This window comes from Caretta caretta, chromosome 4 (genome assembly GCF_965140235.1).
Source record: "Caretta caretta isolate rCarCar2 chromosome 4, rCarCar1.hap1, whole genome shotgun sequence".
Classification (NCBI taxonomy): domain Eukaryota; kingdom Metazoa; phylum Chordata; order Testudines; family Cheloniidae; genus Caretta; species Caretta caretta.
Window position 1 is genome coordinate 129406311 of NC_134209.1, and position 24819 is coordinate 129431129.

A 24819-nucleotide genomic window follows, 5' to 3' on the forward strand; every position below is an offset into this window, starting at 1 on the left:
ACCGGAATTTTGCCCCATTCTGCGCACAGGAAATATACATACTTCTATTATAGGCAGTGCTAGTACAAGACTGTTAAGGTTGCCTTACAATCCCACTATAAAACCCTGTTTTCAGTTGCTTAAAACTTTATCAATTTTTAACCTTTTGGGCTGAAATTTTACATGCTGGTTGTCTGCTTTTGTCTGACCTTTTTGGGAAAATTTCAAAATGATTGAGCTGTTTCCAAGAATGAGACTAGGGAAATACATATTTTGCCTATGTTGACAAATTCTAGAAACTTTTTTTTAAAGAAACTCCAGCATTCCCATGCTTTAGAGCAGGGATTTGAAATTTGACAAAGGCAGAGGGTAGCCTTTGTATCAGGTATTGCCTTTTGCCATCTCTGTGAAAACCTGCCCAAATTTGGACCAGTTATAAACCTTTGAAAAATCTCAGTTCACATATGCTCAGTAGAGACTTGCTAGAGTTTAACAGCTAAAATCTCTGAAGAATCCACCCTCACTGAGCATGCTCGAGGCTCTCACAGCTTTTAGCAGTCTCAGCATGTACTGTCCCCTCACAGCTCCTACTACTGACCTGACTGCATATGCTCAGTTGCTCTTTGGAATTGAAACATGCTTCAGCCTAGGACTACAGGGGGCTGAGAAAGAAGGATTTTCCCTGAAATGACTGGCTGCTCCAGGTGGGAGTGGGGCCAGGCACTGAAACTGAGAGCCTGTTTCTCTTGCACACTCAGTAATCCCATTGCTCACACCAGCCAATGTAGAGGAGGAAGTTGTCTGATTCAGTCTTAGCTAGACCAGCAGGAAGAGGAAGGGGTAGATTGCGACAAAGAGTCTGGTGAGAATGTAAATGGAGTGGTGGTGGGGACTGTAACTGACAATGGTTGCGCAAAGAGACTGGGAGAAGGGGGGAAGGGAATTTTGGAACTTGGAGTTGTCAGGGAAATGGTGATAGACTGGAGCCAGGGGATGGGAAACAAGGAAAGACTGGGACTGGCTGCACAAGGTGGCTGGGACTATAAGCCATTGGGGGAGAACGGGGCAGAAGTGTTGACATTCCTTGACCATTGAAGTCGCTTGGAGCTGTGCTTGGTTACATAAAGTGCCATATAATGCTTAATATTCTGAAAAATCAGATCCTAGATGTCTCAAGTTGGGCACCCAGAATTAGTGGACACTTCTGACCTTAGTTTCTCTGTGCCTCAGTTTCTCATCTGTAAAAGGGGAGATAATACCACTATCTCCCATCATATGGATATTGTGAAGATAAAATGTTGGTGAAGCACTCCACTACTATAGAGATGAATTCCATGGGAAAGCCCTTGAGGAAATTAATAATTCTATCTTCAGAGCAGGGTTTGACTAGTGTGCTATAACTAAGGCCAAAGGCCACCCACTGAACAATGAGGATAAAAAATATTGAATAACTGCTCTTTAATTGAACACCACCCATCCTGTGCAGTGTACTGAATGGGGTAGGAGTCCTATGGAAAAATATATGATCATGTAATTAAAGCAGTGGTTCTTCAAACACCTCACCTCCCTTCTGACAACAAAAATTACTACATAACCCCAGAAGAGGGGACCGAAACCTGAGCTTGCCTGAGCCCTGCCTCCCAGGCAGTGGGACCAAAGGCAAAGGGCTTCAGCCCCAGGCAGGGGGGCCTGTAACCTGAGCCCCACCGCCCAGGGCTGAAGCCAAAGCCTGAGTCCCACACCCAGGGCTGAAGCTCTCGGGATAGGGCTTTGGCCCCGGGTGGTGGGGCTCAGGCTTCGGCTTTGGTCCTGGCACCAAGAAGTCTAACACCAGCCCTGGCAACCTCATTAAAACAGAGTCATGACCCACATTAGGGTCCTGACCCACAGTCTGAGAACTGCTGAATTAAAGTATTTGTATCATAGGCATATACACAAGGGGGTGGAATTAAGATGGCATAGACAACTTTAATTCTGGCAGTTCCTAACTTTTGAGTGCTTGACTTTGCAACCTTAATGCTCTTTTAATGGGGCTTGTGTGTATGTAATTATATACACACCCACACCATTATTTACCAAGCACTTATACTGTATAAGGCTGAGCACAAGTCACACAAGAAGGACAGGTTTCAGAGTAACAGCCGTGTTAGTCTGTATTCGCAAAAAGAAAAGGAGTACTTGTGGCACCTTAGAGACTAGCTCACGAAAGCTTATGCTCAAATAAATTAGTTAGTCTCTAACGTGCCACAAGTACTCCTTTTCTTTTTACAAGGACAGGTTTCAGAGTAGCAGCCGTGTTAGTCTGTATTCGTAAAAAGAAAAGGAGTACTTGTGGCACCTTAGAGACTAACCAATTTATTTGAGCATAAACTTTCGTGAGCTACAGCTCACTTCAAGTGAGCTGTGGCTCACGAAAGCTCATGCTCAAATAAATTGGTTAGTCTCTAAGGTGCCACAAGTACTCCTTTTCTTTTTACAAGAAGGACAGTTCATGTGACAAAAGAATCTACCCTCTAAAAGAAAAGACAGAGGCTGGGCCCTAGACACACTCTGAAGCCCAGAGGATGGAGTAACTTGGGATAGCTTGGAGTGGTTGTTTTCACTTCTGGTGCGCATTCATACACAAAGAACATTCACGAACTGCAGGAGTTTAGATTTTGCAAGGCAGGCTGTAACAGCCAGCTGCGCTGCTCCTGTCATCCAGATGTCCATTATTAGCAGCAGGGAGCGGCCTCCAACCCAGGGCCACGAATGATCGCCCAGGAAGTCTAGGGGTGGGTGGGTGGGGGTGGGAGTGGGACCGGGACCCAGCCTTCCCAGTAACATTATGTGCAGCTGTGCTGGGCTCTGCTTCTCTCCGGCTGCCTGCGCCTTTGGCTTCAGAGAGGAGCCAGCAGATGGCGGCGCCTCTCCTTGGCTGGGAGCGGAGTCCCGAGCACGTTGTTTCCAGTGTAAACCCTCGCTTTGGTTACAAACCCTGCCTCCCTCCCCTCCCTCCCCCCTCCGGAGGCTGTGTATCTGTCTCACATTCACATCCCAGCCTGTCACTAGCACATCCGAAGGCGAGCATGGCGCAAAGGGGGCCACTCGTGCCTGCAACAGGGACCCTCCCCAGGACAGCCCCTAGCCTGGCGCTGCTGCTGCTGCTGCTCGGTACCTGCTGGGCTGCGCGCCCCTCGGAGCAGCGGGGCGGCCGGAGCTCCAGCTGGGTGACCCGGGCAAGCAGGAACCCGCGGGAGCTGCTGTTCCGCCCCGGCGGCGGCGGCGGCGGCCGGGAGGAGGCGAGTGAGCTGGGGCGCGCTGGCGAAGGCGTGGGGGCTGCTGCGGGGAGTCGCTCCAGGAGAGCATCCTCCACCTCCTCCCGCCCGGCCAGGGAGCAGGTCTCTCTGATCAGCACCTCCTTCGTGCTCAAAGGGGACGCGTCTCACAACCAGGCGATGGTGCACTGGACTGGCGAGAACAGCAGTGTAAGTAGGGGCCCCTCCCCAGTCAAAGCCATCCAGCCCGCGGGTGGGGGCATCGTCCCGCCCGCCCCCCCAGCTGAGAGCCCAGCCCCTGCTGCCCCTGCGTTATATGGCCCCAGCCCTCCGCGCTGTATTACGGTAGCTGTTCCCTTCCCCACCCCGCTGCCTGGGGGAGCCTTGCCGGGGGGCCTGGCGTTCCGGAGTCGGTGCAGCAAAGCAGCCCTTTGCTTGCGTGGCTGGAGGCGGCGGGTGACAAGTGCATCCCAGGCTAGGGCTCAGGCAGGTCCAGGGCGGAAACTGGTCTCCTCCTCCTTGGCCACACGCCGGTACTCCGGCAGGGGAGGAAAGAGGGTCGCCCTGGTTTGGGGGAGGCCGGGAGGAAGAGAGATGTGACCAGGGGCAGCGGCAGCAGCAAGTCCCACCCCGGTTGAACGACTTCCCCAGAAAGTTTGGGAAGTTTGCAGCGTGCATCCCGCACATAGATGGAGAAGGGGGTTCGGGGGGGGGGGGGTGGCACTGCACCTGGGGCAGGTCTCCCGGGCTCGGGCTGCCTCCTCTGGTCCGAGTCGCTGCTCAGGCTGCATTGGCCGCTGGGGCTAAGGGGCAGGTTGGGGGTGACTTGGCGGGAGGATCGGGCCCGAGAGATGGAAAGTTATCTCGGTTTCTTATCCTCGGGCGGCTGTCGGCAACTCCAGCAGACGCCTAGTGGCCGGTCACACCCGCCCCGTGTGATGGGGAGGGAGAGAGCAGCGGCCAGAGGATTATCCCCTCCAGCCCTTCATAAAAGTGCCAGATTAAATTGTCGCTGCTCAATCGATTCACCTCAAATCAATCGCCTGCTTCTAATCCCTGGCCCGTGTGCTAAAAGGCCCGAGAGGGTAAAAAAACACAGCGGAGGCACTTGGTTGTAAAACAGTAGCGCCGGGTCATCGGTCTCAGTTTGAGCTTCATTCTTGGGCCTGCTAACGCGCCCTTGGGCAGAGAGCACGGGTGGTGGGGAGGCTCCAGTTTGAACACTTCCATCTAGGGCGTACGCACCCACTCAGCTTTCCAGCTTTCCTTCCCATGACCCTGCTATTCTGTCTCATTTCACAGTTGCACGTTATCTTTTGTCAGCCCCCAAACCCAAAGACCCTTTCATGCCGCTGAAAACGGCGCTCTGTCGCTCCCTGCAGCAGCTGACCCTGGTCTGGTCTCACCTGTGCAAGTCGCACACAAATGGAGGCTCTGCTGTTTGATTTGGTCAAAAATGCATAGAGTTGATGGAGTCAGGTGCCTTGATCTCTCTGCTCAGAAACCCACGGGACCCATTCTGTCCTATGGTGTAAATGAATGGTGAAACTTTATTTTACTGTATCCATTATACTTCATTGTACTTGCTCCTTTTTGAATCTTCTAACAAACTGGCTTCCTATGTACTGATTGAAGTTTTATAAAAATATTTTGCTGACACTGGTGCTTTTTTGTAGGTACTGTACACCAAGTTTCAGAACTTTGTCACAGTTAAAGCAGTGTGTGACCTTGTAATATTTAAATTTAACTAATTATATAAGGCCAACTTCTCTGCTGGGATAATTCCATTAATTCAGCCCATTATCTGTTTTTAACTAATATTCAATCTCATCTTTATTTCCTCTATATCCACAGATGATGGGTATATATTTGAACAGATGGTTTCTGGGATTTGCTGCTTTTGAATTTATCCTACAGTAAGACATTATTTCATAACATTGTGTAGCATAGGTAAATATTACACAGCACCAGGCATTGTGTAATGTCTATATAACCACATAGGCGGTGAAATCTTGTTATGAAAAATCTAGAATGATTTTCTCCTGAAGATTTTTAGCATTTCTGGAAAATCTCTGCTTTATTTCATTGTAGATTAGCTGAGATCCTCGCCTTTGTTTGAACGTGAGCTTTGCAAATTATGCATAGTGTTCATTTACACTTGACTCCGTTCAGCAAGCATGCACTGTATTTCCCATAAATGTATGGATTAGCATCTTCCCCTTCGGGTTGTCCAATCCACTTTGTGCTAGCTCTGCTAGTGGGTCGCACAAGAACAAGAGCTGTCCTGTGAGCAGGCTGGCTGCTTGTGTTAATGCTTATTATATAATCGGATATTTTCGTGTGTCAGAGTTGGAGTCAGCATCATAAAGCTTGATGCCTAGTTTCTGATTTACTTAGGAGGGAAATGTGAACTGATGGCCATTTTCTTTTCATGGAAAGTATTGCAAATCATTGGCATATTTCTCTAGTTTTGTCCTTTCCCTGTTTCTGCTTTCAGAATAATGCCATTTCTTTTCATGGGCAGTGCTGGCAGGCTGTTAGGGCTATTTTTCTTTCTTGAAAAGATCACTATTAAAAAAGTTGGCTCGAGTTCAGATTTTTATGTACAAAAAATGTAACGGCGTTCATGCACAGTACTCTGTGCTCTCAAACAAATACCTTGCTAATCCACACACTTAAAACTAGTGGTCTCTCCCCATCTCTCCGCAAATATTTAAAAGCAGATGCTGCAGTGTTAGCTTGTATTGCTAAGATTTCGTTATTTTTTCACGATATTCTACAATGCGTGTACTAGTATATGATGAAGTAGTTTCCTCAGTAGCAAAAATACATGACACTGTCAGAATGGAATAAATTTGATGCATTATCTTATTCTTTTATTGTTTGTGCACTTATTAGTTTACTAAATTCATTAATGTGTGGCGGGACTCCACATCATTAGTGCAAATAGATGTTTGCTACTGTGTTTACTAATTCAGAGACAAAAATGTTTAGTTGTGCTGTGCTATTTCAAAATCATGCTGTTCAGCGTGCCTGCTATCAGCTGGACTGTCCCATAGTGGGCTGGACCAATGATCTGGAGGTGAAAGGCTTTCTATCCCATTACCACACACCTGAGCACCTAGTTTGTTTGCTTAGCATGCTTTTAAAAAATATGTAGGTGGCAGGAATTTTCATCCCCCCTGATTCATTAGACTTGTCTGCTAACATGTTTGGTTGGTTGTGTTGTAGAATATGAGTTGATAAAGCAATGAGGAACCAAAAGCTGCTACAAAGAAGTGATCTGAGGATTGCAAAGAAGGTACAGAACTAGTCTGTCTGAGAAAAGTGGAAGAAGTGTGTCAAGTTCATGCAGTGAGGATGAGATGAAAATGATACAAGCAAATATCACTGTTCTTCATTCAGTTGTGAGTTTAAATACCACAGGCAAGAAAAAACCCTATTGAATTTAAATAAGGACCTGATTTACAATCCATTGAAGTCTGTGGGAGACTTCAATGGGCTCTGGTTCAGGCCCTACATCCATGTTAGAAAGCAGGAGGAACTTTTGATTAACTTCTGATAAGTGTTTGGAGCAAGGAACAATAATCTAAGAGAAAAAATTAATAGAAATGGTTGCCAACTTTGTGCCTTATCTTTCACCATTGTAATAATGTCATAACTCCCCTCGACCTCAGTAGGGAAGGATGGAGCCAGAAGCTACTGAGGGCCTGATCCAAAGCCCACTGAAATCAATGGAAAGATTCCCATTGGTAACAGTGGACTTCAGATCAGGCCTTGCGCCTCCTTGTGAGGTGCTGAGCAGGCTTGGATTCAGGTGGCTAGCATGAACCGCCACCCATGCCGCTATTTTTAGCATGCTAGTTCTAGCAGAGCTAGTGTGTCTGCCTACCTGCATTGGGAATCACACCTCCCAGCTGCAGTGTGGATGTAATCTGAGGACAATGGTGCTGGAACAATTTTTATACTGGGGGTGCTGAAGGCAGAAACCTTGTTGTTAATACTTCAAGCAAGAGGGTGTGGCAGCACTCCCTGCACCCCTTGTTCCTGAACCTATGCCTGAGGATGGTGGGAACTTCTTTGGAGGCACTCAGCACTTTGGTTCAGGAGCTAAACTAGTTCTCTCATACTTTACAGTAGTGGTGGTTGAGAATTTGGCAGCAATGAGCTCTAGACAACCATATAGCCTGTTAAACACCTTGCCTTGTAAAATAAAGGAGAAAAAACACAGTAGGATTATTCCCTGGAGCTCCCTGACGGAGAGACAAATAATCATAAATGGTGAGTGGGCAGCTGTTTCTCAGAAGGTTGTTCACCTGCATGAGTATTTCATTGAAAGCACTGCCATGGAACACTCATGTGTGGATCAAGGACAAATAAACAAACTTGGAAAGGGCTTAGACTGCTTGATGTAAATAAATTTTAAAAAGCTCTGTGCTCATCTTGTAAATCCTACTGTGTTTCAAAGGAAGTGCTTAATTTGTAGTTGCATGAGGAGGCCATACATTAAATTTATCCTTTCCCCCTCTTTTCTCTGCTTTAGAACTCTGCTGTGTACTTTTGTTATCCTTTCTTAGTGTAGTAATTTTTCAGAATTAAAGAAATGTTGGGTTTGATAGCAGAGGGTGTATACAGTTGCAATGGTTGTAAAGTGAGCTTGAATGTCTAGGAAGATCACTGAACACTTCCTCATTCTGTTAATATAGGGAGCCATGTAAATTGCTTCCCGTTTTGTGTCCTCATTACTTTGTTTTGTATGCTGAAGAATTAATTATTTATAAATTCCATAAACAGTAAGCTTGTCCCTGACCTTTTCTGACAGTAGTCTGTCTAGTCAAAAACATTGTTGGGGATGCAAGCCTTGCAAAGTTGGTACTTTTAATGTCAGTAGCTTAGCTGGTTAGTTCATTCCTACAGTCGATGTTTGCACTTCCCCTTCCCCTGTTGCTTCAAAAGTGCAAGGAGATCTGTCTTGCACTTGTACTTCCAAACAAAAGTTTTTGTAAGTGGAACTAATTTCCTAACCTGTCCTAAAAAATCATAAATTGGAGGCTTGACTGCTGGGTTGCACAATGTGCCGTTAACATCCACAAGAGGTATTGATTGGTAGTCACTTATCTGATAAAGTAACAATACTTTTTCTATCAGGGTATATATCACAATATTTACAGTTTGCCATTTGTACAAATCATCATTATGCTGTGCTAAATGTAATATGCAGCTTTTAAAGTTTACTAGGGATACAGTATTCCTATCTGATTTAGGGGAATATTATTTTTAGTGAAAAGCTTTAAACAAACAATTGTTCTTTAGAAGTAGAGAACTTAAAGCCATTCAGTGTTCTGTGATTACAAAGTAAACAGTTTCTTCACAGTATTGGACTCTTACTGACTCCCATAGGGAATATCTATTTTACCTTAGTGTTCACTTGTGTTTTAAAAAAAATCAAAATTAAGAGAAATACTTGAAGAATGAATCTTATATTCAGATATGATCTTGGATGATGTGTGCAGGCTGCTAAAGTGTTGTGAACAGGACTTCAGCCAACTAGTTCTTAAATCTTCAGTTTCACAGTGTCTGTACTTCCTTTTTTGTTTGCTTGACAATATTAAGTCTGTGCAGTCACTCATTTGCCCAGTAGGTTGGTGTCTTGGTCCTATGTAGCCCTCATAAATGTGTAGCACAGGGATACAATAAATGCATTTATATACCTTTAAAAAGATCCAGCATTTAGTAGTTTATCAAAGAAAGAAAGGTCTGTTGTGTATATAGACAGTAGTTACAGTAGTTATGTATACATAGGAATTTATCTACTTTAACAGCCCGGTTAATCCAGATTTTTCATTATTTGATAAACAAGTATTTTGCTTAATTTAAAAATGTTACTTTTTGCAATGCAGTTTCACCACATATGATTTATACAATCCAGTGACCACTAAATGTATTCTTTTGGCAGATATTTTATTTCATTGGTTTACTGTTTTGTTCAATTTGCAATAAATTGTGCTGTTGGAATCCATAAAGAAGATTGACTTCAATATTCCTGTAGCAAAATCTGTAACTGTGAATGTAACTATTCATCCAAACTAAGCAGCACTCCATTTTGGTGATTTTTGGCTCTCTTTATCATGAGTGGCCAGATTATTGCTTATGGGACAAAAAAGAGAACATAGTCAAAAATCCTGACTTCCCGGACTTAATAAATGACAGATGTATTGCAGACTGCAAGGCAAGTTCCCCACAGGGAGGATTTTTTTTTTTTTAAAGATTCTTTGAGGTGTTGGTGAAAATAAAAACAAAGTTATTCTGAAAGGATTTGCAGAATCTTACACCAAAAGCACTGAGCTTTTTTCGAATAAACTATATTCCAAGTTTAATATAATGATAAAACAAAACATAAACTTTGTAGTTTGTATTATTTTTTCCTCCATTTTACTGTTTTTTCCTTCTTTTGGATGTTCTCTGTATCTCAACAATTTCATCAAGTGAAGGTAGGGGGCAGCACCTCTGTAGACACAGACAACCCAGCCCCAGCACCTCCCAAGCAGACTCCTGAAATTGACCCATACATTCATAATTAAATGTGTGCGCCAACCCTTTTTTTTTGTGTGTGTGGGAAGGATATAATACATTTCAGACCTGATTCATCAAGGAGAGGAGCAGAATGTAAAGAAGTACCTCCCTACTGCTATGGCCAGAGGCAAGGTGTTTGGAGGAGGGTAGGGGGAAATGAAAATGGAGGTAAAAGAAATGTAGCAACTAATAATAAAGATGTAATATCTCTAATACTGCAGACACACAGTGTGTGCATGGATAAACCAAACCGGGATTTATAATATCTCATTGGAGAAGTATCTAGGTTTTTGGCATCAGGAATATATCCTGAAGTGGAAATTTCAGACACTACCCTTCACAGACTTGACAATACTAGAAACCTATAAATAGAGACATTTGGAGAGGGAAATGAGAAAACTCCTTTTAATGCTACTGATATTCAGTGAGTAGGAGAATCTTTTGGAAGGAAGAAGTAGGGGAAATGATTATTTTACTGAAGAACAGGGACTGTCCCTTATGAATAGGCACTTTCAGTTGACACCTTTAAATAACGTGAATGTCTAGAATGAACTGTTCAGCGATCCTACTGGTTCCTCAGTTCTCATTATATTATTTGCATTGGGTAGCACCTAGGAACTCCAGTCCTAGAACAAGACTCTATTGTGCTAGGCACTGTACAAATATAGACAGAAAGATGCTTCCTGCCCCAAAGAGCAATCTTGCAGTCTACAATTTAATCCTTCATACAGCTCACTGGGTAGAAGAAATGAGACTTTCATGTGCAGTAGGCATTGGTGCGTAGAGATTGTGTAACGTAAACCTGGGCATCTGCACAAACAGATCCTCCTTTTGTAAACACGTTGACACATGTTGCAAACTCATTTGAAAGTTTTCCTAAATAGATACATTTGTTATTGATGAGTTTTATTATTAGAATTATGTTGTATTGTGACTATTCATGTCTATGTAAATTTTAATAATAGTCATAGCTAGAAACAATATTTTTTATATATATATATACTATATATATATATATATATTATATATATATATATATAAATATACAGTGTGCAAAATGCCATACTGTTTTTGGCAGTAGTTGTGTATCTTTGACTGATTCAGCAATGCATGGAGTGCAGTGGAAGGACTTTGGCCATGATCATGCAGACACTTAAGCACACTGTAATGGTATTAACAGCTGTAGCCTCTACTGTCTTCAACAGAATCACTCACGTGAGCGAAGTTCTTCACATGTTTACCAGTATTAAGGATTAGGGCCATTGACTGCAAATTCGCACCTGGTGAAAGTTAATCAGAATTCTGAAGGACATTAAGAAGGAGTAAGACATATGATCCAGTGTTTAGGGACGCTAACCTGAGACTCAGTTCAATTCCCTGCTTCACCACAGACTTCCTGTGTGACCTTGGGGAAAGCCACTTAGTCTCTTTCTGCCTCAGCTCCCTACCAGTAAAATGGGGATAATGGTACTTTCCTACCTCTCACGGGATTGTTGGAAGGATCAATAAATGCATTAAAGATTGTGAGGTGCTCAGATACTATGGTAGTGGAAGCCATTTATGTACCTAAAATAAATTAGATTTCCTATAGCCTTGGCAATTTTTAGTTTTCTTGCAACTACTTCATAATGCACTAAAATTGCAGAATCCTAGAAATTAGAGTTGGAAAAATTCTATTAGGTCATTTAGTCTACCCTACTACTAATGCATGCTTGTTCCTATGAGTGGATCTTGTAGCGCTTAGTTCAGCCGATATCTTAAGTGACTGGGCTTCTGTTCACATCTGTAGGCAGATTATTCAAAAGTCTGAGTTTTTGCTGTTAGGACAGTGGGGTTTTTGGTTTTTTTTTTGGTAATTCAACCTAAATTTTTGTCCTTCTTATTGTGTCTGATTATTCCCAGTTACTCCATTACACCACCTAGAATAATTTTCCTTCCTTCTTAGTCTTCATATTCTTCCGATTCTTCTAAACAGTAATCATGTTTTCACTTTAGTCATTGTTTCATGAAGTAAAACTCACTTAAATCTTCCTTCTTGAAACAGACTTGCCAGCTCTCTAATCATGGTACCTAGGTACCATTACTATAAACACAGACAGAGGAGAGAGAATAGTTCTTTTCTGAATTTCCTCAGTTTCTCTTTCTTCATTCTACCCCAGGTCCTCCAAAAATAAAACTGTAGAAAAGTCTTTGTTAGTAAACTGTGATTCATTTTTTTCATAATGAGAATTTAAAAGTACTTTGATAAATTTGGCCAGTACTTAAATTCCAAAGGGTTAAAGCTCATTTTTATGCATTGTTTAAAATGACATTGTTTGTTAATATTTTGTTCTTTTAGATGGAATCATAAATTAACATTTATACATGTCCCTACCCATTTTCCCCTGAGATCTGTCTCTCTTATGGTCTTCCTTTTTTAAGCATGTGCCAGATGGTTGAGCTACATGGACAATTGGAGCTGGGCAGGAATTTTTCAATGTACTGTTTGGGTGTTTTTTTGGCTCAAAAATGTCAATTCATCAAACTCACAACAGTTTGCAAAACAGGGTTGATTTCAACAAAATTTACAGTTTGAAAAATTATTGGAAAACAAGTTTCAAAATTGTCAACCAGGGATGTTTTGATGACATTTTCAAAATGAACAATTTCTTTTTTGAGTCAAAATGACTGCTTCAATATCTACTAAATTTAAACTTTAAAAAGTTGAGTCAAAATTATCAAAATGTTTCAGTTGACCTGAATAAAAAAAAAAGGATTTCCAAAAAAATTTAATTTTTTTTTTTTACTTTTTGTCCTGATTTGGGATGGGAAGTGTTTTTGTTTTTATAATATTAAATTTATGCTGGATGGGAAAAGCATTTTCCTCCCAGCTCTATGGCCAATGCTGTAGAAGTCCAGTCTCCCATTCCCAGCTGCTCGAAAGCAGAAGGGTGACCAGTGGTGACAGGGTGCATGTTTTGTATCACCCTTGGGCTAATGTGTGTAGGCAAGGCAGGTGGCAAGCTACTCTGTGTGCAGTGCTAGTCCATGCAAAAATGTGCTCATGTTGTTGTTGTTACTTGTCTTCCCTCCCCAACATGTAAGAGTTGTGGAGAAGGGATTGTCTTTTTCTGTTTGTACAAGATCTAGTACAATGGGGCCCTGACCCTCGACTGGGGCTCTAGATGCTACTGTAATCCAAATAAATAATGGTGATGCTGATTGAGAATTGAGCTGTTCCACCCTTCAGCTCGGGCTATGTGAAACTTCCCTCTTCCTAGACTCTCTCATTAAGCTACTGCATAAAGGAGTTGATTTTCTCAGCTACTGGAGAATAGCCTGTTTATGATTAATGCATACCCACACTTGCCTCCAACAACCATCGTTCCTGAAAGGCGGATGCTCAAGGGAGTGAAGTTAAAGGGTCAGCAGGAATACATTGAAACTGCACTTTCAGCTTGGGGCGGTGTTTCACCTTTTTCAACATGACCAGTTTTGAAGAAGTATTGGTTTCTTTGTCGCAAACATGATTGCACCAGGGGATTGTAGGCTGTCACTAGATCTTCCAGGTGTCTAGCTCTATAAGATATTCTTCAGTATCTGGCTCCCTGGGAGTGCGCTTATCAGTTGTTCCTCTTGCAGGATTGGAGTTGTTTGTGGGTCTCTCACACAAAACTAATAAGCAGCGCTCATTAAATCTTAGTGTTGGCCTTCTGTGGTAGACAAGAAGTGTTCTGAATGTCTGTATTTGTTCCTTTTGTGGATCTACATGCTGCCTTGGATTCACCTATATCCCAGATACTGACTGTTTGCAGCCTGAATTTTCCATCTGTGCAATCTTTCTAACTACTTTAAAAGACACTGTCAAGGGTGGGAAACCTAAAATTAGACCTGACAGCTGTTCTTTGGTTTGTGGATCTGCATGTGTACATCACTTCTCTCATCCTCTGTCTTCTCATTCTGTGAACAACAGGGGTATTAATAAATGAGAAACACCTGATCAGGATTCTTGTATATTTCTGTATCCCTGGGGGTTAGAATAAAGCAGGCAGCTGTGTGAGTGCTCACATGGAATCCTGTCACCTGGGCTGGACTGCCCAGTAGAGTGGTTGGGAGTTTATCCAAGTTGCAGCTCTTATTTTAGAGCAACTGGTAAACTTTTGTAGGTCTCTGGAAGTCCCTCTAAAACAGTGTCCCATCTTTTTCAGCCTGCGGGCCAAATACATGATTTCAACCCAGTCAAGGGGCTACAAGGAACAGGTTGGGGCAGATTCTCTGCTCTGTTCTGCCCCCACTTTCTGGCTCAGGCAGCTTGAAGGGAGCAGAAACCACCCACAAGTTCCGGTTGGGAATCCCTCAGCTTCAGAAGGTACAATGGGTTCAAAGAGGGAGCTGCATTCCTGCAGTCACCAGTGGGGGTATTGTCCCTGGTGTACCATAACTAGCCGGTAAGAATTAGAGAAGCTAATTAGAGAAGCCTGTTCTTTCATCTGTCATGGCTGTGATAGAGAATCAGGGAGTCATAACTTGCTGTTGGCTCTGAGCTTCTCTCCTTCTCCTCCCCTGGGTTGGTCTGAGTGGCTGTGTAGGGGAGGGGAGTCAGCACTGGCAAAGAGACTTGAGATCTGATCCTGCTCTCTTTGGTGCTCCCACCATCTGGCAAGGAAGCAGACAGTGGAGCAACCAGAGCTATGCTCATCCCTCTTAGTCCTTGTTTCACGCTGTCTGTAGACTCAGATAGATATCACTGCCTTGGCTCCACTAGGCTCCCATTTGGAAGATTAGACCCTTGTGGCTTCAGAGGCAGAAACATTTTTTTAAAAATTGAAAGATGAGATTCAGCACAATCTACATAAACATCTCCTGTGGTTTGAATCTGGCCTGTGGTCGGATGTTTGACATCCTTACCATGGAGGGTAACAGCTTTCAGTCATCACCTCCCTGGGTGGATTTGATTGATCACTTTGGAAATGAAAAGCTCCATATCCCATTACCAGTCATCCAGCTGTGTAATCTATCTCTCTGTCTGTACCACCCTAATCTAACTATTTATATATCCCCCCCCCACCGTGGTATCTGTGCTGTGGAGTCATCCAACCTCACTCACCCCAGTTTAATAAAAACTCTTAAATATTATGTTTAATATGCAAATGAGGCTGTGTGGGGAACTATGAATATTGCCATAATCCCAGATATCACTATGGATTTTGTTACCTGAATTTAGTTCAGATACTAGTGGATACTTATAATTCATATGACACAAGCATAGAAATGTAGGACTGGAATGAACCTCAAGAAGTCATCAAGTTCAGCCCCCTGCGTGGAGGCAGGACCAAGTAACCTAGACCATCCCTGACAGGTATTTGTCCAATCTTTTCTTAAAAACCTCCAAGGAGGGGGATTCCACCTCCTCTCTTGGAAGCCTATTCCAGAGTTTAACTACCCTTATAGTCAGGTTTTCTTAATATCTAACCTAAACCTTCCTTGCTGCAGATTAAGGCTATTACTTTGTGTCCTACTCCTTCAGTGGACATAGAGAACAATTGATCACAGTCCTCTTTATAACAGCCCTTAACATATTTGAAGACTATTCTTAGGTCCCGTCCCCACTCAGTCTTCTTTTCTCAAGACTCAATAGTTTTTTAACCTTTCCTCATAGGTCAGGTTTTCTAATCATTTTTTTCATTTTTATTGCACTTCTCTGCACTCTCTCCAATTTATCCACCTTTTTGCTGAAGTGTGATGCCCAGAATTGGACACTGTACTCCATCTGAGGCCTCATACCGATATGACTTTTTGCAAAGCATTCCTCATTATTTTTTTGTTGCAACCTATTGGTACCAAATCTGTTTCCCCATGAAATTAAATATTTACAGGCTGTGACGTAGTGCAGCTATTGAATAAGAATACATCTGGAAGAATTAAAATGAATGACACGTCTTTGAAAAACAAATGTGAGCTGCAGAGAGTACAGACAGCAAATGTATGTGGAGTTGTCACGATTGGGCACTCTGCAGCTCAACATTCAGGCTAAGCTGCTCACATGGCTGTAACCGAGCCTTGCAAAGGTGAAGTTAAAAGCAGCAAATGCAGCTGATGCCACTAAATGAAAACAAATTACTAAGGCCATATAGTGTGTCTGTAGGTAAGTTGTTGCACTGATATCAGCAGTTGTTGTGCAGTCCCTGCAGTTTATGCACTGAAGGAGATTGGTAGAATTAGAATGCTTTGATGTAATATGAAAGTGACATTGTCTTAAGGAGCTGAATTATAATAACTGAAAACTTTTCAGGTGCATAAATCCAGTGATGAGCTGCCAGAAGCTGAAGAAGCAGTTTCTTCAGTCGCTCCGGGTCTTTGGCAGCACTGAAGGACCCGCCGCCAAAGGCTCGGAGCGAGTGAAGGGCCTGCCGCCGAAGGCTCAGAGTGCCGCCGGGTGAGTAAAAATTCACAGGGGAGCCTGCCCAGCCGGGACGGGCAAGACGGTCCCATGGGCCGCAGTTTGCCCAGCCCTTTAACAACTGGTTCTAAGCAGGCTTTGAAATTTAACAACTGGTTCGCGCGAACCAGCTCCAGCTCACCATTCAGTAAATCATACATCTTATTTTAAAGACATGAGCATCAGAGAATGTGTATGTATATGGAAGAGTGTGTGTTCTGTCACAGCAGGTCTCAAATTCAGGTCTCTGTTAGCTTTTCATTGTTGATACGTTTGCCTATTACTGATCTTTGAGGGCTCAATCTTATCTTTGCCACCAGCTCTGAGCAAGGGGCAGCATGGTGTTGCACTGCCCCTGGAACAGACGAAAAGGCAGAGTTTGACACTCAGTCACAGAGCCATTCTGAGGAGGAAGTACCCTGTACCAGGTGCAGCACACATGTAGCTACACTCCTCACCAAGCCTGGCCCTCTTGCATGGGGAGGAGGGTAAAGTGACAGCTCTAAAGAGGCTGATCTTTTCTGAATGCTGCTCTGCATGATCTGGGTAGTACTCACTTGCCTCTGTCAAGCTCTGACGTCTAACTTTTGCAACTTTTCTTTGTTTTATTATTTTAATCAAAGCCAGTAGATTGTGATTTGGGTTTTTTTAATACTTGATAAGAATAGTGTATTTGCTTATCACTGGGGCAGTGCAGGATTTATGATACCCTTAACTATTCAGTGCTTGATCTTTGGAAATAATGTGATGAAGAGCTATCTCCGTATTTAGCAACCTTTATTTCAAAACTGGTTAAAGCTTTTTGGTTTTGGACTAGCAATCTTAGGGTCTGTCCCTGCAATGATTTTCACACGCTTAAATACAGCCATTCAAGTCAGTGAGACTACTTATGTGCTCATAGCTAAGTAAGTCTTGGCTGGATTGGAGTCTTGTGTGACTTGTAACAATAGTAGGCAGAAAACATAGACACAAGGTTGATTTTAAGTTGACTGTATCCTTTTTTACAAGCTATATTTGTATTAATGCAGGAGTGAAGGAACAGATATTAATGGGAGCCTTCGGTGTGTATCCCGGGAAAGAATTTGATCTTGCTATGGAAAACAACGCAACTACTCATGCAATTAAGCAGAAATGCTGTATTTTCATTATGAGGAATTTTAAGTGAGGACTGCAGTAGGAAATAGGTTGATTCAGGGAGGAGTATTAAGATCAAATTGGGGGAGGGGTGGCACTGGATCTGTGGTTGTGTAGCAAGATCAGGTCTCATGTGAAGTTATTGTGAAGTTTCTATCACCTTGGGCCAAAGTCTTTTGAAAACTTTAATTCTGGAAAGACCAGAAAATAGACCCCAACTGGTTCTGAAATTGTAGGTTTGAGGTTAGACACAGGGTTTTGAATTCTATTCCCTTTGTGATGCTGGTAGATCAGGTGCCAGCTCTTGATAAGCTGGTAGGTGTCAGCTGAGCACTGACAAATTCATACCTGGAAACCAGACTAGCTCACCTGTGTGTTAATATTGTTCAAGATAGGTATTAGACTTGTAAAGATGTGTTTAGACTCTATAAAATGCTTGTAAGTTGCTGGATGCATTAACCTTTACTTCTAATATCCGTATTCTATGCTATAAGGTAATATGTAAATTTTGCTTGATCATGCCTGTTCTGAACTTGTGAATCCAGGCAGGAGGAGGGTTCCCCCACCCATCATGAAGGACTATCAGAACTAAGTGGGCCATTGTGAAGCATCACAATACAAAGAGTGGGCTAATGGTCCTGTCACACCTGTGAAGATACTATGCGCAAGGAAGCATGTCCCATCAGCCTGAATTCTGGAAGAGGGAAATAAAAATAGCTGACTTGAAAAGTTTTCATCTTTTTGCTGTTTGGACTCTCACAGGGTGAGAGCTAGGAAACAAAAGCAGAAGTCCCTGGGTTAGCCCTAAAACAGGGGTTCTCAACCTTTTTCTTTCTAAGGCCCCCCCAACATGCTATAAAATCTCCACGGCCCACCTGTGCCACAATTGGCTTTCTGCATATAAAAGCCAGGATCAGCATTAGGGGGTAGAAAGCAGGGCAGTTGCCCAGGGCCAATGCCACAGTGGGCCCTGCAAAGCTAAGTTGCTTGTAGCCCCGGGCTTCAGCCCCAGGTGGTGGGGTTTTGGCTTTCTGCCCTAGGCCCCAGCAAATCTCATGCTGGCCCTGCTTGGCAGACCCCCGGAAACCTGCTTGCAGCCCCCCAGGGGGCCCTGGACCCCTGGTTGAGATTCACTGCCCTAAAAGATGTTCAGTGCTGAGAGATTCCTATAACTCTGTTACCTTTTGGAACCATAGACTGTAACTCGTGTATATATGCTGCCTGATTTAAACTGCTAATAAACCTTCAGTTAGTTTAGTACAGGATTGGCTATAAGCATGGTCTTTGGTGTGAGATCTAAGGTACAAATTGACCCGAGGTAAGTGACTGGTCTCTTGGAACTGAGAGTAATCTGAATATTTTGTGATCTTTGGTATAAGTGATCATTTATCACTAAGTCCAGCTTGCCTGAGTAGCAAGATAAACTGGAATGCCCAAGAGGACTGTCTGTGACTCTGTGGTAAGACTGTTATGTTATATCAGGAGTTCACATTTTGTTTCTGGGTTGGTGAAATCTAGTTATAGAACATACCATCAGTTTGGGGTGGCTGCCCTGCTTTTTAACAGTCTGCCCTGAGGTTGGCACTCACACTTCAGACAGAGTGACACCCACTCATGTCCCAAATTGAAAAGGGTTCAGATTTGAGCTTTGGCTTCTGAATATTCTAAGTAGTAGAAATATTAGACATTGTAGCCAGAGCTTAGCATCTTGAAAATGATCCCTAAATAGTTTGATTAAAGTGGTATCTTATTTCCAGCGGAGTCTCTTAAAAATAGCAAATAAGCCCTATTAGGGTTGTGGTGACATTAAAAAGCATTGCCACACCCTGCTGTGCCATTGTTAAAATAACTTATTGTTTTCATTTGCTCTTAAAATCTAGTAGCAGGTTCCGACTTAGTGAGGAACATGTATTGTTGCTTGAGTTAGAGACTGTTATTTCAGGGGGTGAAACGTACATGAAAAACTGTCACCTTGGTGTCTTTTCGCTGTTGTGTACTGAAGCATTTTTTTAGAAATATTTCAATAATTCATTCATTGGAAAGACGGGATATATGTTCTGAATGTTTTCTCCAGCTATCTGAAGTTGGATTAATGCTAGTTAAATGGACAGTCTTGTCTGCTTGAGGATTAATCTTGAATTCAAGGCATTAGTCTTTTGGTACATGAGTGGTAGATGCTCTTAATTACAAGTGAAGTCTCATCTTTTATTTATGAAAGTTTACCTAACATTATTCAAATGTCTGGCCCTTTCTAAATCATTAAGAAATGGATACCTTTGATGTCTGAATGCTTGACTTTAAATAGTCGATCCTTCCTTGTGCTGTGTGGGAAAGCTGTTTTGATGTACACAAGCTTTGCTGCTTGTTAGCTGAAGGCTTCTGTGGCATAATTAGGCTTGGTTTGCTGGTTTGGTACAAACTGTTGGTGGAAATGTTTAAAAAACCAAATAAACAACCCCACCAACTTTCTGATCAAATGGAGAGTCATGGCAGTGATTTGAAGCCCAGTTAGTGGGTTTTTTTGTTTTTGTTTTTTAAAAGGCCTGACTGTTGCCTGTCTGTCCCCAAGGGTTTTGGGAAAGGCTGGGGGCAAAGGTCATTTGAAAACCTTCTTGCCCTTTCTTATTTAGGAATGTCTCATGATCTTTTTAAAAAGGTATCTAGCTCTTCCTCTACAGTTTTAAAATGAGCTAGAAGGGCAGCAATTAAATAATTTTCCTGTGTGACAATCTAGTGGGCTATCTATCTCTAGGCCCCAGGGAATTCTCAGCTGGTATAAATCAGCCTAGTACCATTGACTTCAATGGAGCTATATTAAATTACATCAGGTGTAGATCTAGCTCCTAAATTTTGGTTTCTTCTATAATTCTCATTTGAAAAAAATAGGAGGAACCTGTGTGTGATGGGGTGTGCACCCCAGCCAGGCCCTGAAGGAGTTACTTTGGACCTGAGGGGTCAATTTGTAGCCAATCACTTCTTAGTGCATTTGTTTATTTCATCTTTTTTCCTTCTTTCTTTTTTTTCTATTTGTTTTTCAATATCTGTAGGGTCAGCAGAAATAGACCAGAATAACATGTTACATATAGAAGGGCTGGCAGCTGAAAGAAAGCTAATATCCTGGTCAGTTTCCCTCTGTAGCCACTTCCTACAGAAGGAAACTGACTGGAATTAGTTAATGGCATTTTGCATCAATCTTTCTGCACACTGAACCAGATGCAGAGGAAAAGTGGCCCAGATTGCACAATCCTAGTCACTTTCCCTTTGCAGAAGGCTTCTTCTATGCGGTCTGATTTTAAGAAATGCAGAGTGCTGTAATGTCACAAAGGTATAGGGAGTTGTGGTTCTCAGGTCTTTCAGGATCAGACCTGTAAAGCCTTGCTTTCCCAGGATCTGATCCAAAGCCAATTAAAAGACTCCCATTAACTTTAGTGGGCTTTGGAGCAGACACTGAAATACCAAATTGGCTGGGCTGCTTTCATGTCTGGTAATCAAGATGCATCTAGGGTGACAGTGAGGCATAGTGGATGTCTGTCATAGGGTAGTGAACCTGCCGTACACAGGTATTAAATGAAATCCCTAACTTGCTCTCTTTATGAGACTGAACTTAATGGGAAATCTGGGATATTTTCTTGATGACACTTAGTATGGCAACTTCCTTCTTTTTTGTACTTACTGTAACATCATATGCAAACTCAGTTTAGTAAGTACCTTTGTTGATGTGGTAGTATACCGTCAGCATGTCTGAGGCAAATGTCACCATGTTGTGATATGACAAATCTGTCACTAGCTTTTAAAAAAAGACAACCCTAACTGATCTTGAAAAAATGAACCTGTTTAGATTATTCCTAAATATGAGGTAAACAAGGTCAATCAGAAGTTCAGAAAGCAAAAGCTTAAACTAATTTTTTTATTACTTTTAATTTCTTAGAGGGTCTTTGTTATATGTTGATGTCATAAGACCAAATCAGGAGGATGAGGTGGATGGGCATTTCTAGAATAAATAATAGAAATATCCAGAACACAAGATGTAGTAGTAATAGAGGACCTTAACTGCCCAGATATCTGTTGCAAAAGAAATATGGCAGAACACAAAAATGTCTGATAGGTTCTTGGAATGTATTGGGGACAATTTATTGTTTCAGAATGTGGAGGAAGTAATCAGGGGGATAATCATTTTAGACTTGATTCTGACTAATGGGGGAATTGGTTGCAAATCTGAAGGTTGAAGGCAATTTGGGTGAAAGTGATCCTGAAATGATAGATTTCATGATTGTAAGGAAAGGAAGGAGTGAGAGCAGCAGAGTGAGGACAGTGGACTTCAAAAGAGCAGACTTTAACAAACTCAGAAAACTGATAGTTAAGGTCTTACGGGGAGAAAACATAAAGGTAAAAGTCGATTAGGAGAACCGGCAGTTTCTCAAAGAGACAATGCTAAAGGCAGCAAACTATCCAGATACGAAGGAGAAATAGGAAGAATAGTAAGAGGTCAGTATGGCTCCATCAGGAGCTCTTTAATTACTTGAAATCAAAAAGCAATTAGTCCTTGTTTCTACTTTTTGTAGGTTTGTAACGAGGAGTACACAAGAATAGAACAAGCATTATGGGACAAAATTAGATAGGCTGTGGTACAAAATGCATTACACCTAAGAAGGAACATAAAAGGTCATAAGAATAGTTCTTAGAAGCACATTAGCAGCAACAGGAAGAAGGAAAGTGTGGTCCTTTACTTACTAAAGAAGGAGAGCTTATAACTTATGTCATCAAGAAAGATGAGGTGTTTAAGGCCTATTTTACTTCAGCCTTCACTAAAAAGATAAATTTCAACCTAATACTTAACACAATTAATATTAACAAGGCAGAAAGAACATAAGGTAAAATAGGGAAAGAACAGGTTAGAGACTATTTAGGTAAGTTGGTTGTATTCAAGTTGGCAGGGACTGATGAAATTCATCCTCAGGGTACTTAATTAAATTGTCATGGGATAAGAGGCAAGATCCTTGCATGGATTGAGAACTGGTTAAAAGACAGGGAACAAAGGGTAGGAATAAATGGTAAATTTTCAGAATGGAGAGGGGTAACTAGTGGTGGTCCCCAGGGGTCAGTTCTAGGACCAATCATATTCAACCAAAGCATAAATGATCTGGAGAAAGGGGTAAACAGTGAGGTGGCAAAGTTTGCAGATGATACTAAACTGCTCAAGATAGTTAAGACCAAAGCAGACTGTGAAGAACTTCAAAAAGATCTCACAAAACTAGGTGATTGGGCAACAAAATGGCAAATGAAATGTCATGTGGATAAATGTAAAGTAATGCACATTGGAAAAAATAACTCCAACTATACATACAGTATGATGGGGGCTAATTTAGCTACAAGTAATCTTGGCGTCATTGTGGATAGTTCTCTAAAGACGTCCACCTTATGTGCAGTCAAAAAAGCAAATGGGATGTTAGGAATCATTAAAAAAGGGATAGAGAATATCTTATTGCCCTCATATAAATCCATGGTACGCCCACATCTTGAATACTGCATACAGATGTGGTCCCCTCATCTCAAAAAAGATATACTGGCATTAGAAAAGGTTCAGAAAAGGGCAACTAAAATTATTAGGGGTTTGGAACGGGTCCCATATGAGAAGAGATTAAAGAGGCTAGGACTTTTCAGCTTGGAAAAGAGGAGACTAAGGGGGGATATGATAGAGGTATATAAAATCATGAGTGGTGTGGAGAAAGTGAATAAGGAAAAGTTATTTACTTGTTCCCATAATATAAGAACTAGGGGCCACCAAATGAAATTAATGGATAGCAGGTTTAAAATAAATAAAAGGAAGTCCTTCTTCACTCAGCACGCAGTCAACCTGTGGAACTCCTTGCCTGAGGAGGTTGTGAAGGCTAGGACTATAACAGGGTTTAAAAGAGAACTGGATAAATTCATGGAGGCTAAGTCCATTCATGGCTATTAGCCAGGATGGGTAAGGAATGGTGTCCCTAGCCTCTGTTTGTCAGAGGGTGGAGATAGATGGCAGGAGAGAGATCACTAGATCATTACCTGTTAGGTTCACTCCTTCTGGGGCACCTGGCATTGGCCACTGTTGGCAGACAGAATACTGGGCTGGATGGAGCTTTGGTCTGACCCAGTATGGCCATTCTTATGTAAGGAACTAGCTGAAGCAATCCTGGAACTGTTAACAATTATCTTTGAGAACTCCTGGAGGATAGCTGAGGTCCCACTAGGACTGGAGAAGGGCAAACCTAGTTCCTCCCTTTATAAAGGGGAATTAAGAGGACCTGAGGTATAGAGACCAGTCAGCCTAACTTTGAGACCTGGAAAGAAACTGGAACAAGCTATTAAACAATCAGTTTGTCCATTCTTCAGTAGCTAATCTGTTTAATTGGCATATTCTTCAGCTTCGACACACACAAATTATGAATCTGTCCAAGGGCAACCCTGCAACTCTTACTCAGTAGTCTTTATTCAGGTGAAGTCTTTACAAGTGTTGCAGGATCAGGAACTAATATAGGATCTTCATATTTAAACCGCAGAATCATAAAATAATTTGGAACAATTTTGACTTGACAGAATTTGAATGCTACAAGAAGGAAGACATGGAAGACAATAGCTTTGTTTTTATTTGTATTTCTCTTTGTTCAAGGCTGGTTAAAGGCAATACCAAAACATACTGATGTAGGCAGAGTCAGGATGAGCTCTACCCTGACATCTGGTGGTGAGTCGTAGTGGGTTGTGGAAAAGAACTTCAGGGGCTGATCTCATATGCATAGGCACACCCACCCTGCCTAGATGGTCACTTTGCCTGCTGTAGGAGCCCCAGTTTCTCTGTTGTTGGGGCAGGAATAAACTGTTGTTATCCTGATTATGTGAATCAAGGACTGGAACTGTACTTGGCCTTTTTGTTATGATGGAGGGACTCACCATCCACTAAGCAGCACTCGCTAGGCTAGGGTCATAGGTTCTAAAACCCAGTGAAGGGAGAGAGGCTGGGGATAGGTATCAATACCTGGTGGTATGGGCCCCATGGTGAGGGCCTTACATGCTAATTGTACTTCCTCTTCTCTCCACTCTGGAATATCGGAGCTAATTTTGATTCTATTAGGAATCTAGTTACAGGCTGCTGAGCTGAATTCACTTTGGGCCAATGGTGTACCAGCACTGAGGCTCCCCTACTACAAGCTGAAATCACAAAAGAGCTAAACTTACTAAGAGCTGAAATCACTGAGTGTTGTGTTAAGTAGTGAGGGAGCCTGAAGATATATTGTGGAGTAGTTTGCAGGACGGTTAGCAGAGCGGCTCTTGGAGCAGATCAGTTTGTGGGATGGCTAGCAGAGCGGCTCATGGGACAGCTGGCAGAACAGAGTGGCTGGTGGAGCGGAGCAGTTTGTGGGATACCTGGAGCAGCTCATGGGGGCGGCTGGCAGAGCGGAGTGATTCATGGGACGGTTGGTG

At 42.4% G+C, this 24819-nt stretch overlaps 1 protein-coding gene across 5 annotated transcripts in view; it reads left to right on the forward strand.

The window, feature by feature from the left end:
- Positions 1 to 2986: 2986 nt before the first annotated feature.
- Positions 2987 to 24819, forward strand: part of SORCS2 (sortilin related VPS10 domain containing receptor 2) — an 843749-nt gene continuing 821916 nt past the window's right edge. For 4 of the 5 annotated variants that reach the window (XM_048848940.2, XM_075128050.1, XM_075128051.1 and 1 more), the window contains exon 1: positions 2987 to 3446. In XM_048848940.2, the coding sequence (XP_048704897.2) occupies positions 3048 to 3446 (399 nt within the window). In that variant the 5' untranslated portion in view covers positions 2987 to 3047. The remainder of the gene's footprint in view (positions 3447 to 24819) is intronic. The other variant, XM_048848941.2, reaches the window with a different exon arrangement.